General features: G+C 46.0%; 1 protein-coding gene across 50 annotated transcripts in view; it reads right to left on the bottom strand.

The window, feature by feature from the left end:
* Positions 1 to 186: 186 nt before the first annotated feature.
* Positions 187 to 17,873, bottom strand: part of Madd (MAP kinase activating death domain) — a 44,963-nt gene continuing 27,276 nt past the window's right edge. For 22 of the 50 annotated variants that reach the window (XM_027422539.2, XM_027422540.2, XM_027422541.2 and 19 more), the window contains 12 exons: positions 16,362 to 16,464; positions 15,832 to 15,894; positions 15,464 to 15,584; positions 15,255 to 15,360; positions 13,539 to 13,649; positions 9,295 to 9,402; positions 6,104 to 6,268; positions 5,799 to 5,871; positions 5,573 to 5,679; positions 3,342 to 3,411; positions 1,492 to 1,538; positions 187 to 1,175 (listed from right to left, as the gene is read on the bottom strand). In XM_027422539.2, coding sequence (XP_027278340.1) covers positions 1,071 to 1,175; positions 1,492 to 1,538; positions 3,342 to 3,411; positions 5,573 to 5,679; positions 5,799 to 5,871; positions 6,104 to 6,268; positions 9,295 to 9,402; positions 13,539 to 13,649; positions 15,255 to 15,360; positions 15,464 to 15,584; positions 15,832 to 15,894; positions 16,362 to 16,464 — 1,179 coding nt within the window. In that variant the 3' untranslated portion in view covers positions 187 to 1,070. Of the gene's footprint in view, positions 1,176 to 1,491; positions 1,539 to 3,341; positions 3,412 to 5,572; positions 5,680 to 5,798; positions 5,872 to 6,103; positions 6,269 to 9,294; positions 9,403 to 13,538; positions 13,650 to 15,254; positions 15,361 to 15,463; positions 15,585 to 15,831; positions 15,895 to 16,361; positions 16,465 to 17,873 lie in introns of those variants that run through there. The other 28 variants (XM_027422555.2, XM_035446434.1, XM_035446439.1 and 25 more) reach the window with 6 other exon arrangements.

Here is a 17,873-nt window from a genome sequence, read left to right as displayed (position 1 = left end):
GTGGAAGGAAAAGCCTCAGGAGCCGCACTTTCCTTTGTAGGCATAAGCATGAGCCTCATCCCAGTGACCCAGGTGGCAGCAGCTGGGCCCTGCGCAGTGGGAAGTGTAGTAGAGTCCTGTACTGCACTGGTGGCATTAAGACCCCATTGAGCCATCATTTAATACAAGGCAACTAGGGAGCACAAGCAGTGTTAAGGACGTTTATTTCACATCACACAGCTGTACATTGTCTATAAATAATGCAGAGCTGAAATATTTACATTCCATCTGTCCAGTCCGTATCTTCCTCCTGGCACTGAAGCCAGGAGACACTGCCTGCAGACAGGCACATGTGCTGGACTCAACTTGGCTGTGACCCACCCTTCCATGGCTCTTAGGCAGAGTAGCTGGTGGCCACTGGAAAACCATCACCCTAACCCCTCTGTAATTTCATGCCAAAGGCCAGGAAGATCACTGTAAAAATCCCAACTCAGCACATGGCAGTCACTCGGGAACACTATTTGGCTGATGGAGTTGGGGCAGGCAGCAGCATGACCTGGGGCCAGTGTAGGAATTGTGTGAGGAAGCAGGAAGTTTGCCATTAACCCCAGCTTCCCCTGAATCCTCCTGTCCTCCTCCTGCCCAACCCTCAGCCAGGAAGGCTGGCCCCAAGTATCTCTCACTTCCCAGAGTGGACCTGTCCCAGGTATATCACAGAGGATGGAGAGAAGAGCCCTGAACTGGAGGGTATAAGGACCAGGATGTGGAGCCACAGTACAAACATCTCAGGACACTCAATGGTGGGCTCACAGTGGCCCCACAGACACACACATTCTCTGGAGCCCTGAGGGGATAGGAGGCTTGTCTGGTATTAGAGGAAGAGAAGGTAATGGGACTAGCTCAGCCCCGTAACAGACAGACACAAAGACACATTCAGACATAAATCAAAACCAGCTAAACCGTGGGAAGGAGCTTGCAGAGAACATACACACACCATCCCCTTCTCTGTCACACACAGCAGCTTTGGCGCAGAAGAGCAGCAAGAGGTGAGGGGTGACCCCTGGGCTGGGCCAGCTGTGTAACCCTCTCTATCAGCTAGAGACAGGCCGAGGTGGGGCTCGGAGGTCTTCTTCACTGCTACGAACTGCAGCCACATACGAGAAGAGACACAACACAGAGTAGCAGATCTCATGGGCCTACAGGGAACAGAAGACCCAGCAGGTCAGCCACACTGAGATTCCCACACCGGCATGGGTGGAGGGTCAGCCCAGAGTGCAAGGCCTGCCCTGACACTAGCACAGGCCTCTGGGCTGAGTGAGCCTCAAGCAAGTCTTTGGAAGGTTTTTCTGGGAGAGGGTCATCACAAGTACATTTCTCAGGATGAAAGATGCATTTCGTCGAGCTGAGCCAGCGGCTCTAGACCAATCCCCCATGAGGGTCCACCCTTCCTGTCCGAAGCTTCCCGGGGAGCCCTCTGCACTTCGGCCTGTTGTGGCTGAGCAGCATACTCACCATTGGTGTCTTGTACTTGTGGCTCACCACTTCTTTAATTTCAGGAACTAAAACCGGACGGGCAAGAGACAAAACAGAAAGTTCAAAACTAAGAGCAACAGCGCCATATTCCCCCAGGCGGCAACGCCCAGCACGGGGCTCCCCTTCCCTGTGTCCTCTCACAGTGGCTGCAATGGCTTAGGCTATGACAGAGCAGAGGCCGCTCTGTCCAGCCAGACTCCTTGGGCTATCCAGGCAGACTTTTCAAAGAGACGTCTGAAGTCTGCCGTGGCTCTTTACTTGACAGCTGGGATCTACACACTTCTTTGGGTGCCTGAGGTGGAAGGGCTGGCCATTCTCCAGCCCAGTCAGAGCTACTGTCCAGGGCTTGTGAGGAGTTGCAGTAGGGAGGACAGTGGTCTCTAGCCTGTGCCTCACCTTGCTGAGAGCTCAGGGACTCATCCTTGTCACCAGAGCCCACAAATCTAGTCGTGAAAAATATCATTCCCTCCCACAACCCCCATACAGAGGGTCATAAGGCTGGATGAGGTAATAGAATATTAACCCATCATCAGACTTGGAGGTGTCCTTCCCTGTGAGGTAGGAGGATCTTGGGCCTGCCCGTGTGAGGGAGAGCGTCAGAGGGCTCTGGAGCAGACACACTGAGCAGGAGAGACAGGCGAGTACAGCACCCAGGTGGAGGTGAGGGGGAGCGTCAGGCAAATACACACATGTCCACAGCCCAGAATGCAAGATTAGGACCCCATCCAGCCATGCAGGGACTGTGCCCAGCCAGAGGAAGGAGTAGGGTCCCCCAGGTCCAGCCATCAGTGTGGCCTTGTGAGACTGGGAGGAGGGCATGGCATCCCCCTGGGGTGGGGGCAGAAAAGGCAGAATGAGAGTTGGCCACACCTTCTTCTGACCCTGGGAGGTAGAATCCCCGGAACCCAGTGTTAGCATGAAACACACTCATCAAAGGCAGAGCAAGAAGCCCCAGATCATTCTCCTGAGCTGGAAGGGCTCCCCAAGTACCTCTCTGGCAAAAGAGAGAAGGGAGCACAGTGAAGAGAACTCAGAACAGGGAGCCAGCGCAAGGGGGAGGGGCTCTGGGGAAGAAGAGGTGGGGGGAGAGGAGGGAGAGACCACCGGCCGGCCGTGTAAGCAGCTAGGTTGGTTGAAAGGAGCCCACCCACCCACTGCAGGGTCCAAGGCTGGGGCCTGGGGAAAGGCAGCACGAGCCGAGGTCACTTTACCTGCTGGAGAACGAAGGTTTTCATAGCAGCGATGAGGGGCACAAAAGAATGAAGCACAAACACAGCAGGAACTCAAAGCCCCAGGGTGAGAACCCCCTACACCATTCCTTAGTGCCTGTTTGGGGAGGCTGGTTCCAGCTTCCAGATACACCTGCCCCTTCTGCCTCTGAGGCCCACTAGGCTTCTCTGGCCTCAGCTGAGTCTGCCTGGGACGCCTCATGCTCTCCTCCAGAACAGAGGCCAGGTGGAACCCAGAGTGGTGCCAGGGAGGCTGGGTGGAGCACTGCTGGGCTGCTGAAGAGACGGCAGCAGGCAACATGGACACAACAGAGCTTGAGGGTCCCCAGTCTGCTCTGCCCCAGAACTTTCTGACCACTGGCTGGCTGCACCAGGAGAGGGCACTACATCAGTACCATCCCTAGACTTGCAACCTGTCCCAGGCTCCCTGCTCTTCATCCTTCCCTTCTGTCTTCTCAGGGCTCTTTTTCTTCCCTGTCACTCTTGCTCCTCCTGACCTCTCTGCAGAGGCTTTTGTCCCCCCTAGTCCCTCCTCTGGAGCTCCAAGGTTTGAGTTACTGCCATGTGAGTCCAGACCTAAGAGCAAAATAGTGTAATTACCAAATTCTTCCAGGACAAAGACGCCTCGAACTGTATTGCACTTTTTAATGTGATTCAGCTCTATGAAAACCTGCAAGAGAGGGAGGGAGGGGGGCGTAAGGCCCAAAGGCTCCACCCCTGCCCCACAGAGCCCACTCTCCCAGCTACAGCCCCATGCCCCCCCCAAGGAAACCTAGTTCCCAGAGGGAAGACATAAGAATCCACACACACACAATCAAAAGCGCTAAGAAGCGAAGAAAGCAGAAAGGGCAAGTACCTTCCGCTCCTGGCCGGAGGAGAAAGCATGGGAGAGAAATGAAGGCATTAGTTTTAATGGTCAAACCCAACCCAAAGGCTCCTCTGCTGGCCTGGGCTACCCACCCGTACCCTCTGCCCAGGGCAGCACTCATAGGACACGGTGCCCACCAGGTCTCTACCCTTCCATACATCCTCCTCCGGCGCAGAGGGCTGGCACGGGTGCAAAGCTCCCAGACTGTCCTTAGGGTGGGAGGTGATCTTATCTTCCTTGACACAGGATCCAGGACCTCCCAAGAAGTGTGCAGTAACATTAATAACAGCTACCATGCGCTGAGCACTGACTTGGCATTTTACAAAATTTTATCTACCTGGTACAGTCTACAGCTTGTCTCCATCTTACAGATGGGACAGAAATAGGATCAGAACATTTATTTGTTCATGAATAAAGCTGGGCCTCAGATCCAAGGACATTCTGACTCCAAGTCTATGCTTTTCCCATCTGTTATTTCAAGTTGCATAACCACACTGTGAGGGCCAAAGCTTTGTTCATCTCAGCTGCCGGCTGTATGACAGAAGATGGGTCAAGCCACAAGCCATTGCTCCATTATCAATTCAGACCATGGAGTCAGATCTAAGTCAGCCTTCACTATTACTCTCTGTAGGATGCTACTTCTAAGAGCCAAGCCTTCCAGTGCAGGGCAGTTTGGACATGGCGTGCAGCTGTTAATACGGAAGGCTGGGATGGGGATGGGGAACACTGAGAGCTGGACAAGGAGGTGGACAGAGTGTCTGGGTGTCTAAGAGTCTATCTTTCCTTGGGAGGGGGAAGCATCAAAATGGGATCAGAAGCCACCTCTTTAATACCTTCATGGTCCAAAAAGGACAAAGGCACTACCCCTCAGATCTTTATAGATATCCTGCCACACTAGGTCCCAGATTGGAAATACACTAATAGAAGAATAGGATAGATATCTGGGCAGTCATTTATTTCGTATTGTATCTAAACTTCCCAGCTAAATTGGCAAGGAAGGACAAAGCCACATCGAAGTCAGATATTCACCTCCCCTGTGTTTCTGTTGCTTGCTTGGCCAGGGGCTTCAGGATATCAATATTGGGACCTAATTCAGAGACTTGGGGACATTAGGGGAGTGGAGGAAAGGCACTTGTGTGAGGAGTCAGAGCCGGGAACGGACCTGGGATGATGCGCTGGCCTCAGAGGGAATTAGCTTAAGGAATGTCCACTGAGAGAAAAAGTAGCACTGTGTTAAAAGACCAAGAGGAAAGAGAAACGTCAGCTCCTAGGGTGGAATCACAACAAGGAAGAAGGATCCTGAAGCACTCCCCCATCAAAGGAAGGGCAGGAGGCCTGTGGAGCAGGGCAGAGGAGGGACACCCAGAGGAAGAGAAAGGACAAGAATCAGCAGAAGGAAAAGGCAAACACCCATACTTTGAGAGGACAGGCAGGCAGGCAGACAGACAGACAGACAGACAGATAGGCACGCACACACGCACGCACGCACGCACGCACACGCGCGCGCGCACACACACACACACACACACACACACACACACACACACGGTTCAGGCACACTAGAAGTACACAGGAGATCAGCCATTCTAGATTCTCAAAGCAAACCACCAAGCAAAGCACACCCTGGGAGTACAGGAAGGCAGAGACACGCAAGAGGGGCCAAGTGAGACGCTCCCACTCACACTGTGTGAGCAGTGGATGGGCAGCACAGCCACCAAGCCTCACTCTCTTTCCCAGTTCTCAACACAGGCTCCCTGCTGCATCTGCTCAGAGCCTGGTGCTCTCACCAAGGTCACTGTACCCTCCCCTTTGGTTTCTCTCTTGCTCCAGCCATTCACCTCTCTCTGGCCCAAGGCTCTGCTCTCCCTCTTGCTCACTGAGAGAACACCGAGAGCCTGGAAACTGATCTTATTATAGGTAAGACACTAGGGCCAGGAGGCCTTGTGCTGCTGCTTGTGCCTACCTGGTTGTGCATGAACTTGAGATTGATCCCTTCCAGGGTGACTTGAAGCAAGCCACCCTCTCCAGTCTTCATGTCCTGCACAGGGAACTCACCACCTAGTTCAGGCCCTGTGGTAAGGAGGAAGGTGTCAGCTAACTGGTGAGGTGAAGAGTCCCACAGCCCAACTTCCTAAGCAGGTCTCTATGGTCAGGGAGGGTACTGGGGGGGGGTGCTGACTGCTCCTCACCGGGCTTGATGCTTTGTTGCCTGGCAGCTGCACGCTCCATGCTGTCCTTCACGCAGTAGTATAGCTCCCGACACTGTAGCACAGGGAAGGGACATCCTGTAATAGGAGCCCTTCCAGGATTCTGTGTTCCCTAGGTCACCACTACCAGAGGCTAAGGTAAATGCCAGGCCCCAGGACCACATGAGAGCTGGAGGCCAAAGTATGGCTCTAGGTGTGGATTTTGGATTTTTAACTTTCCAGTGAGAAACTCTGCACTTAGTCCTAAATGCCTATCCAACCCCCAGCTCAAACAGAGACCCGAGTACCTTCTTAGTATAGAACTTGTTGAGCTGGGTCTCAGAGCCATTTCTACGCCACAAACACAGGACCTTGGTCTTGGGACAGTAGGTCATGTTGATGAGCTTCTCGTACCACCAGCGCTCATACACTGTCCCAATGTTACTGCGCAACACCACACAGTCATCACACACCTGGAAAAATGTAGAGCATACATCAGTGGTTCTGCTGGTCTTTGACAATTTTTCCCATCCCAGGCCACGCTACGTGTGTCCCACGGGGAAAGGATGGCATGACTGCCTAGGAGCAGCCCCATGGTTATGTCTTCTGCCCAGTACTCCGGGTCCCCTAGGGGAGAACACACTGTCTGGACACACTGTCTGTTAGAAGTATTACTGACAGAAATGGATTCTTTGAAAGAAGCCTGTGTATAAACAGACACATTGTCCAAATCAGTTTGCTTTCTAGAATTCCAAGTGGATTCTGCCTCCATCTTATAATCATGTGGAGAAATCAGTTCTGTTATCAAACACTTTCTCCTTGGCTTAACCAAGGAGAAAAAGTTGGAGCCAATAAATTTTCTACTCTTAGCTCTTTACTCCTATAAAATGCTTTTGTAATTATATAAGTGATACATGAAAATGGTTATTATATAAAATTACTGAATATGGAATGATAAATGCTAAGAAGCAAGGTCCCCTTTGTATGCTTTTCTTGTTCAACAGTTCCTGCCAGGTGAACTCAGCCATCTCCATAGCTTCAGTTATTGTAGCGGCACTGTGGCATGCTGGGTAAGAGCAGGTCTAAATCCTACTGCTTGGGTTGAGATCCTAGCTCTGCCAAACCTAGTTACGTCACATTGAGCCAGCTCTTCTGATATATTCTCATGGCTAAGGAGGGGCCACTGACAGTAATAACTACATTACTAAATGTATTAACATCCATGAATTTCCTTTTTGTTTTGTTTTGTTTTGTTTTAGATAATGCCTCTATGTACTCCTGACTTTGTAGACCAGGCTGGCCGGAAACTCACAGAGCTCATTCTGCCTCTGCCTTCCCAGTGCTGGGATTAAAGGACTGCACCACTATGCCTGGCGAAATATGCATAAAATTCTTAATGTGCATCAAAAGCCAGGTACAGGTCTGGGGACACAGCTCAACAATAGAGCACTTGCACACAGAAAGTACCCAGTTGGCTGCTTGGACAATCTAGTTACGGTACAAAAGTCTACTCATTAGCAGTGAGACGGCTCAGCAAGTAACAGTGCCAGCTAAGCAAACATGGAGACTTGAGTTTGATTCCCCCAAACCCACATAAACACGAACAAGAGAAAACCAACTCCACAAAGTTATCCACACACATGTGGTAGCACATACATTCACACACAAATAATAAATAAATTACTACATATTATTATTATTATTATTAACATATTTATGCTTTTTGAATCTTTCTCCATCCAAGGCCTCTCTTCTCTGTTCCTGACCACTCTTCTGGTTATCTCGTATACAGGACCAGAAACTACTCATCCAAACCAGAACTCAGCACTTCCTGGGCAGGTGCTCCTTCTAAGTCTTTATTGTAGTAAACTGCACCATCACCTATGCAGGTGCCCGAGTCAGAAGTGCAGGAGGAACACATAGCTCCCTGTTCTGAAGCAGGAGTGTATATGTCAGCGTGGCTGAGAAGGAAGCAATATATCCCCAGAGAACATCAGAACTTGGCTAGGTGTTTCTCAGAGCTGAGGGCTAACATAGAAATGTCACATGAGACCCTGTGTCATAAACACCCCCATGCACACACTTAAAAGGGGATACAAATGAACCCTATAAACACAGAGAAATGAACCTATGAAGCCACAGTGAATAAATACATATTTAGAAGATATCCTTGTCAAAATATTGAATCTGAAATTAAGCATCTCTACTGGGCTAATAGTTTATGAGAAATATAAATAATTGAGAAATGTGTCCGTGCTGAAGGAGATGTGATCATCAGAGTCTAGACACCCTATAGGCAGAAACTGAATTTCTTCAGCAAAATAACTGTTGATGGGTGGAACCTATGTTAGAACATGCTTAAGAATAATAACTATCAAAGCTGGGCATGGTGGTGCATGCCTTTAATCCCAGTACTTGGAGGCAAAGGCATTCGGATATCTGAGTTTGAGGCCAGCCTGGTCTACACAGTGAGTTCTAGGCCGGCTATGGCTATACTGTAAAACACTGTTCAAAAAACAAAAAAAAGAAAGAAAGAAAAGAAAAGAAAGGAAGGAAGGAAGAAGAAAGGCAGGAAAAGAAGAGAAAAGAAAAAAGAAAAGAAAAGGCACTAGTCACCAAGGCTGCAGACTTGAACCTGAGTCTGAGACCAAGTCCATAATCACCATATAAAACCAACTTCTGTAAACTGTCCTCTGACCTCCATACATATGCTGTGGCACACACATATAAATAAATGTAAAAGTTTTAAAAAACAAGAAAAGAAAGAAAAAACAAAGTTCTTTTTGTCCTATCATAAGAAGTATCTGGAAAATACTGAGTGGAAAAACAAGGTATAGGCCAGTGAATAGGTGGTAAAGCCACACTACTATAACCCAGACCAACACATTCTAGTGCACACTGGAGGTCTTCTACTACCTTTCCATGAGAAAGGGGAAAATAATAATTTATGTCCACATGTTTTGTTTTGTTTTGTTTTGTTTTGTTTTGTTTTGAGACAGGGTTTCTCTGTGTAACAGTCCTGGCTGTCCTGGAACTCACTCTGTAGACAGGCTGGCCTCCAATTCAGAGATCCGCCTGCCTCTGCCTCCTGAGTGCTGGAATTAAAGGTGGCCACCACCACCGCTTGACTATGTTCACATCTTATTGCTTAGCTGCCTACAATCTCCTGGAGGATGCAAAGGAGACAACAATTACTTGTAGGATGAAAGGATTAGGACAGTAGAAAACAATGGAAGTGGGGATTAGAATACATGCCAGATACCATCCAAGTATATCATTTTCTAGTGTTCTGATTCAATGCAATTATGTCACACACCCAATATTGATAAAAGAAATGGTGAGGAATCATCTAGTTACTTAATTTGCATAATAACTTAATAAGTTAATGATAAATGAATTGGGAGGATAATGATAAACAAAACCTAGCATTCATTGGTCTAGGAGCTCCCTGTGTCTTTGAAATATTCTTCTGGTTCTCCAACATGAAACTAGAACTCACTTCCATGAAAAAGATGTCTCCATTTGTGTCTGTCCCTGCGTGTACCACAAATGTCTGCTTCTTCATGTGCCGGCTGCCACTGGACCGGATGGAGAGATCACGTCCACTCTGAGGGAAAAGAGATGCTTAGAGACATACACAAATCTGAATAAAAATGCATCATTTAGCAATTAAGTTCTTAACAGTTTCCTTAGTACAATCTCCCCTCCTACCCCCACCCGCTGCCCCCCACCCCCAGACAGGGTTTCTCTGTGTAGCCCTGCCTGTCCTGGAACTCACTCTGTAAAACAGGCTGGCTTCAAACTCAGAGATTTGCGTGCCTCTGCCTATGGAGTGATGGGATTAAAGGCATGGGCTATCATGCCCACCACTTAGCACAATCTATCTATTAGTCACTGGTCATAGGGAAGGCTCAAGGACTTTTTGGAGTCAGGGTCCCTATGCCTCTTCAAAATTGAAGATCTCAGTAAGTTTGAGGCCAGTTTGGTCTATAAAGTAAGTTCCACGACAGCTAGGGCTGTTACACAGAAAAACCCTGTCTTGAAAAACAAATAATAAAAAATTTGAAGATCTCAAAGAATGTCTGTTTATGTGAGTTATAGTTATACTCACTATTCTAGAAATAGTAATAACATTTTAATGTTTATTAATTCATTTAAAAATAATTTGGTTTAGCCGGGCAGTGGTGGCACATGTTGTTAATCCCAGCACTGGGAGGCAGAGGCAGGTGGATCTCTGTGTGTTCGAGACCAGCCTGGTCTACAGAGCAAGTTCCAGAACAGCCTCCAAAGCAATAGAGAGAAACCCTATCTTGAAAAAACCAAAATAAATAAATAAAATAAAATAATTTGTTGATAATCAAACATATGAAAAGGAATGTTTTGTTTGTTTGTTTGTCTGTTTGTTTTTCAAGACAGGGTTTCTCTGTGTAGCTTTGAAGCCTATCCTGGCACTCGCTCTGGAGACCAGGCTGGTCTCGAACTCACAGAGATCCACCTGCCTCTACCTCCCAAGTGCTGTGATTAAAGGCGTGAGCCATCAACGCCCGGCTTGAATGTATCTTTTATAAACCATATTTCTCCTAATAACAGCAATAATAAAAAGAATAGCAATGTTTACCTATTTGCAAATCTCTTTAATGTTTGCTTTAGGAGAAAGTAGTTTCATTTTTGGGCTGGGCATGGTGCTCCACACTCAAGAGGCTGAGGCAGGGAGGTCACAAGTTTGAGGCCAGCCTGGGCTACATTAAAAACACCATTAAAGAAAAAGAAAGAGAGGAGCAATACATAGGGAGGCGCTGGCTCTGATGCACACCTGTCATCTCTGCATTGAGAGGTAGAGGCCAGAGGATCAGAAGTTTGAGAAGATCATTCTTAGTTGTATAGAAAATTTGAACCATGAAATCCCCTTCTCATTAAAAAAATAAAATAAGATGTATACCTTTAATACCAACACTTGAGAGAGGCAGAGGCAGGCCTGGTTTACACACAGAGTTCTAGGCCAAGTAGTGCTACAAAGTGAGACCTGTCTCAAAAATAAAATAGAAGAAAATAAAATAAAAAGATTTGGTAAAATAGTTCAGCAGGTAAAGGAGCAATGACAACCTGGTTTTGACCTCTGGTATCCACACAGTAGGAGAGAACTCCAGCGGTTTGTCCTCTAACACACATGCACACAAACAAATAAAAATCCAATTAAAAAAAAAGAGTCATCTTTGTCTAAAAAAAATAAATGTGGCCGAGTGTGATGGCACTCAGCCATTACACCTTTAATCCCAGCACTTGTGAGGCAGAGTCAGGAGGATCTCTGTGAGTTTGAGGCCAGCCTGGTATACAGAGCTACTACTTATTGAGATGTTGTCTCAATGAGGAGACACACACACAGAGACACACAGACACACACAGAGAGACACACAGACACAGACACACAGACACACACACACACACACACACAGAGAGAGAGATAGAGAGAGAGAGAGAGAGAGAGAGAGAGAGAGAGAGAGAGAGAGAGAGAGAACAGCTAAATTCTCATACCTGCTTTTGCTCTCAAGATACTGAGCATGTGGCTTAGCTAAGGAACATAAAAACAATGTGACTTCGCAGATGGGCACTGGAGAAGTGCTGCGATTTCTAAAGGCCTCTTCAGGTAAGCAGGTTTAGTCTTTTCTACTACACCCTGCTAGCCTAGATCTCTACACCAGGCTGGCCTCAAACTCGCTACAACTGGCCTCTGCCTCCTGCCCACTGGGATTAGCAGCATTATGAGCAGCAGCTGAGACGTGTCGGTTTATTAGAGCTGCAATGTGGACCTGAAAACACATATTTGTTTTTGATGGAACTTTTACCCTTATTTGTATTTGTAACATCACACAGTATATTGGAAAGATACTAACCAAATATTTATAGCTCATTATATCATATTTTAAAAATCACATTCATTACATCATCGATCTCATTAGTAAAGTCTTAAAATATTAAAAAGCTGGCCAGGTATATGCCTTTAATCTCACTACTTGGGAGGCAAAAGTGGGTAGATATCTGTGTCTCTGAGGCTAGCCAGGACTATATAGTGAGACTCTGTCTTAAAAAAAAAAAAAAGCTTCACACCAAAAAAAAAAACAAAAAAAAAGGTTGTTCCAATTTTACTTAAAAATTTGCTCTTATCATTGACAACAAATATTGTCAACTGTTCACCTTCAAAGAACTGGTTCACCGTATTGCTTTTAGAAAAAAGGTCTGCCAGCTCAATCTGATAGTTATAGAGGAAATGATGTTTCCTGGACAAAGTTAGCATTTCACCTGTCACAGACTGCTTTTCCTCACAATCATCAACACACTGGGTTTGTAGCAGAAATGCTTTATGTACACATCCCATTTTATCACAGGGGCTATTAAAAAGACATATAAGCAATGATTAAAATTTAACAAATGTAATATTTTTCATTGCTTCGGCAAGGGCATTCATAAGTGTAAGTGGCAGTACCTTGTAAGTACCATGAAGCTCATGTGGAATCAGAGGACAGCTTGCAGGAGTTGGTTCTCTCCTTCTACTATGTGGATCCCAGGGGTCAAACTTAGGTTGCCAGGTTTAGTAGCCAGTGCCTTTACCTACTGAGCCATATTGCCAACCCAAAATTGTCTTTCCTGCCCCATCCCCCTCAGAAACAGGGTTTCTCTGTGTAGTCCTAGCTGCCCTAGAACTTGCTCTATTGACCAGGCTGGCCTTGGACTTGGAGATTCTGAGTGCTGGAATCAAGGGCATGCACCACCATGCTTAGTTTATAAAACTGTCTTTTTTAAAAAACAGAATGCATGGACATAAGGGTGGGGCTCACACAGTTCAGTTATGATAGTAATGTGCCAGTAGCCTGCACAGGACTACTTTTGCAGTGCTGGTACAAACATTAACCAGTTAAAAGAGGCATTTTAGCTGGGTGCTGGTGGTACATACCTTTATTTAGTTATTATGTCTTCTGCCTGCATGCCAGCAGAGGGCACCAGATCTCATTCAAAGTGGTTGTGAGCCACCATGTGGTTGCTGGGAATTGAACTCAGGACCTCTGGAAGAACAGTCAGTGCTCTTAACCACTGAGCCATCTCTCCAGCCCTTTCTTTCTTTCTTCTTTCTTTCTTTCTTTCTTTCTTTCTTTCTTTCTTTCTTTCTTTTTTTTTTTTTTGAGGCAGGATTTCTCTGTGGCTTTGGAGGCTGTCCTGGAACTAGGTCTTGTAGACCAGGCTGGTCTCGAACTCACAGAGATCCACCTGCCTCTGCTTCCCGAGTGCTAGGATTAAAGGCATGCGCCACCAACGCCAAGCCTGGCACACACCTTTAATCCCAGCACTCGGGAGGCAGGGCAAGAGGATCTCTAGTGAGTTCAAGGCCAGCTTGATCTACTGAGTGAGTTCTAGTAGGACAGCCAGGGCTACACAGAGAAACCCTGGGTTTTTTTGTTTGTTTTTTGTTTGTTTTGCTTTGTTTTGTAAAGATGCATTTTAGTACTGTGATGAGAACAGATTTCATCTGATAGAGCCCCAGACATCCACAGATCTTACATGGAAACTGCTATACTGTGATAGCTGAACAGAAGGGCTAAAACCTCACCTGGACAACTGTCCCATTCTCAAAACTAGGGATTAACTGGGCTGCATATCGACATGGCAAGAAATGTTCCATGTGGAAACTCTGAAATAGGGAAGGATGACAAGCAGAATGGAAGAGGCCAAGGGATGGTCTGGTATGCTCACCAGATTGGTCAGCTGATCAAGCACTTCATTGATTTGCTGGCTGTATACAAGACCAATGTGGGACTTTCCCATCAGGCGCCGCACTTTCTTCCTGATGTCATTCTTGTTCACCTGGGAAGCCAAGACAGGAGTCTTAGTAAAAGATCTGCTCTCTTCCCAACTGAGGCAGAGACAAGAAAGACAGGAGTCTTAGTAAAAGATATGCTCTCTTCCCAATGAGGCAGAGACAAGAAAATGTCTTAAGTTTCAGCATATTTATCTGAGAGAAATGGAATTCTGAAAAACTGCATCACTGACTATGGCAGAACATTTTTCAATTGTCCAGTGGAATTCAACCCTAGAAGAAACCTTACAATACAAGAAATGCTGGTTAGTTTTTGTCAATTTGACACAAGCTAGAGCTACCAGGGAAGAGGGACTCTCAATTGAGAAAACGCCTCTGTAAGACTGGCCTGCAGGTAAGCCTGTGGGGCACTTTTAAATTAATGACTCATGTGAGGGAGCCCTGTTGGCAGTGCCCTCCCTGGGCATGTGGTCCTGGGGTGTATAAGAAAGCAGGCTGAGCCGGGAGGTGGTGGTGCATGCCTTTAATCCCAGCACTTGGAAGGCAGAGGCAGGTGGATCTCTGTGAGTTCCAGGCTTCTACTGAAGGGGGACTGTGACCAGTTCTCCAATAAACCCTTTTGTTCCCATGTTGCTTTTGGCCATAGCGCTTACAACAGCAACAGAAACCTAACTAAGACACAAGGCCAATCAAGTCAAAAAGCTTAAGCACCACATCTCCATATTTGGGCAACCGATTTCCTCACAGTTAGAGCTATGGAGGAGAGGAGAAACTCAGGGAGGCTCTATTCTCTGCCACCACCAATCCAAACCATTCTCTCTCAGTGAACTCTTCTGCTTGGTAATATACTTTTCCACAACTATAGACATGAAGCACAGGATTTATCATTATTTTGTAATAGTAGATATTTTTTCTTTTTGACAAGATTTTATATGATTTTATTTGGTCTTAAACTTACAGCCAAGGCTGGCCTTGAATTCTTGACCCTCCTGCCTCTACTTTCCAAGGGCCTTATTTCTGGCATGAACAACCGTGTCTTGTTAGGCAGATTTTTTCCAAGGACAGAAAATTATTAATGACAACGGACTGATACTGAAAATAAATTCTGAGCCCCTGAAGGTTTTATAATATACTACTGGAAAAAATGAATTAAATCAGTTGTATTCTGAGGGGAGCTCTACTGTATCCTAAAACAATTTAGTGAAGAGAGCACATATAAAATTGAAAGTAGACGGGGCTGGAGAGATGGCTCAGAGGTTAAGAGCACCAACTGCTCTTCCAGAGGTCCTGAGTTCAATTCCCAGGAACCACATGATGGCTCACAACCATCAGTTATGAGATCTGGTGCCCTCTTCTGGTGTGCAGATATACATGGAAGCAGAATGTTGTATACATAATAAATAAATAAAAATCTTTATTGAAAGTAGACAAGTACAAAGTGATAATCAATTAACTATATAACAGTCATTTTAAAAAAAGCCTGGCAGCTGTTAAATGGACAGTGGGTAAGCTGGCAAACAGGTCTTGGACTTCAGTTAGGAAGAGAGCCCCAGTCAGACCCTTTGACAGCTTCCAACTGTCCCAGGATTTAGGCAACAACAAGCCTTGCCCTTCCATCAGTGACAGCTGGACATAAGCAAAATCAACATTACCTTCATCAGTAGCATATAAGATATGAGGTTGTGTAAAAGTGTGGCCAGCAAACGATCTTCATCATCCTCCAGGCGCTTCCGGTCATGTTCTCCTAGGGACAGGTACCTAAGCAGAAGATGAGGCTCAAATTAGAACTCAGGTGGGGACCACAAAACACAGTGGAAAGAACTGAAGAGGGATATTCTCATGTCTTTCCTAAGTCCCATACCTGTCGATCATTTCCTGAGGACCCTGGTCCATACCCATCCCTTCTCTTTCCAACATCACAGCATCTAAGAATGCATCTTCCCAGAATTGCATTTGGTCCCATAGAGTAGAACGCTCTTTGCCTGTGTAGAATAATGTTATCTCTTGGGTAGGAGGCAATGCTTGTTTAACATTTAAAGAACATAGCTGCCAAATGAAAAGATAGTAAGCCCCAGATTTAACAAGGTCATTCCGAATTCCAGGGCAATGGAAACCAAACCTTTCTCCCAGATCTAATATATGTTGCCACCAATCCCAGAGGCCTCCAAGCAAGGCCCAGCCCTTCCCAAGCAGGAAGAATGAACACATCACACAAAGAAAAGCAGTTACTTATAGAAAAGGTCTCCATAGCAGCATCCTCTAACTGGTCCCACATCGATCCTTTGTCCCTTCCTGCCAATTTGTGAACAGGAAGGAACATGGTAGCAAGAAGAAAGAAAGGAGACAGAAAGACATAGCCTGTTGATTAATACCAAAACCCAGTTTCATCAAGTTTTCAACCCTTGCTTATCCTACAGATTCCCTGGTTCAGATTTTAAAATGCTATCTGGACTGGTGAGATGGCTTAGTAGGTAAAGATGCTTGCTGTCAAGCCTGATGACCTGAGTTCAATCCCTAGAGTCCATATGGGAAGAGGAAGGAAAGAACCAACTTCCACAAGTCCTCTGACCACCCACATGTGTGCACAGCACATGCCACCCCCATTAAATAAATAAATATTAAAAAGAAGTTTAAAATGCTATCAGATGTCAAAACTGATATTAGCAGAAAGCTAAGCAGCAGCTGTTCAGTGCTACCCTCTCCCGTGGCTGAGCCCAGCTTTTGTCTAATGCAAGGGGCCTTGCCAGTCTATTTCTTACCTAGTAGTCCCTCATAGAGATAGACTCGCTGGCTTACGTCTTCGGAAGAGCGAACTGGACTGCCAGCCAGCTTCTCCTTTGGCTTCAAGCTATGGGCTTTACCCTAGAAAGACAAGGCAGGTCAGATGCCAGACAGATAGAGACAAAGTAAACCAGGCAATTCACTGAAAGGCTCACACACTAAGTAAACATTATCCACTAACAACACTATTACCCTTGTCTGCTACTGTGATGGCTAAAAGTCATCCCGATAATCCTGTTTTCTGTTACTGCTTCCTGAAGCAAGAAACAAAGGCCTCATTGTGACTTCCCTTTATTCTTTAGTCTCTGGGATGCTTTCTTTTAGAGCTGGGCCTGCCTCTAATCCATCTTGTGGGAGACAGGAAGGGTTCAAGGCCAACCTTAGCTTTATAGCAAGTTTGAGGACAGCCTGGGCCACCTAAGATCCTGTCATACACCCTCACCCCACAAAACAAGGCAAAGTCTTTGTAGTAGCACAACACGGTAGAAAGAATGTAGTTTGAAGTCAGAGTTGGCCAAAGTTCAGATCCCTACTTTTGATTTATTTTTTAGTTCCTGAGGATCATTTTCCTTGTCTATAATAGACACATTATAATATCTACCTCACAGGACTGGAGAAGTGATTAAATTAATTAACTAACTTGGTTTTTTATAAATATTTTTATTTTAGGTGTATTGGTGTTTTGCCATGGGTGTCAGGTCCCCTGGAACTGGAGTTACAGACAGTTATGAGCTGCCATGTGGGCGTTGGGAATTGAACTCAGGTCCTCTGGAAAAGCAGCCAGTGCTCTTAACTGTTGAGCCATCTCTCCAGCCCTAAATGATTTTAAAAGACTTTTAAAGTAACACTTACTCATTTTGTACATGTGTGGCTAGAGAGGGGATTTACAAATTTTCCATGGCATGCATGTGTAGGCCAGAAAAAACCTTTCAGGAGTTTGCTTTCTCTTTCTATCATGAAGTTCCAAGGATGGAACTCAGGCAAGAGCCTTTACCATCGCCCAGGCCCCATCCATTTTTTGACAAGGTCTTACAGTGTAGCAGGCTAGCCTCACACTTAAGATCCTTCTACCTCAGCCCCTGGAGAAGGAGGATCACAGGCATGAGCTACCACACCCAGCTAGAAGAATATTTTAAACACTCTTTTATTTTGGGTTTTTTTTTTTAAAACAGTCTTTGTAGACTCAGAGAGTCATAACTTGAGTGGCCCTCCTAACTCTTAATTCTATCTCTGCATCCATTGGCTCTACTTGGCACAGACATATTGAAGGATCTAGAGACACAAATAAGCACCAGTGGCAAAAAAAAAAAAAAAAAAAAAAAAAGACTTCATGTAGAGCATATCTTGCACTTCCCTCTATAGACAAAATGACTGAAAAGCTGTTGTGGAGGACATCCACTGTCATCTTAGTAAAGTGGCACACGTATCAGAGTAGATAACTTGTCTGAAGAATCAGGTGTTTGGGGCAAAGCAGAGGGGTGAGATAAGAG

This window comes from Cricetulus griseus, chromosome 6 (assembly GCF_003668045.3).
Source record: "Cricetulus griseus strain 17A/GY chromosome 6, alternate assembly CriGri-PICRH-1.0, whole genome shotgun sequence".
NCBI classification, from domain to species: Eukaryota; Metazoa; Chordata; class Mammalia; order Rodentia; family Cricetidae; genus Cricetulus; species Cricetulus griseus.
The sequence above is the reverse complement of the archived record's forward strand: the minus strand, read 5'-3'. Positions and strand labels throughout refer to the sequence as shown.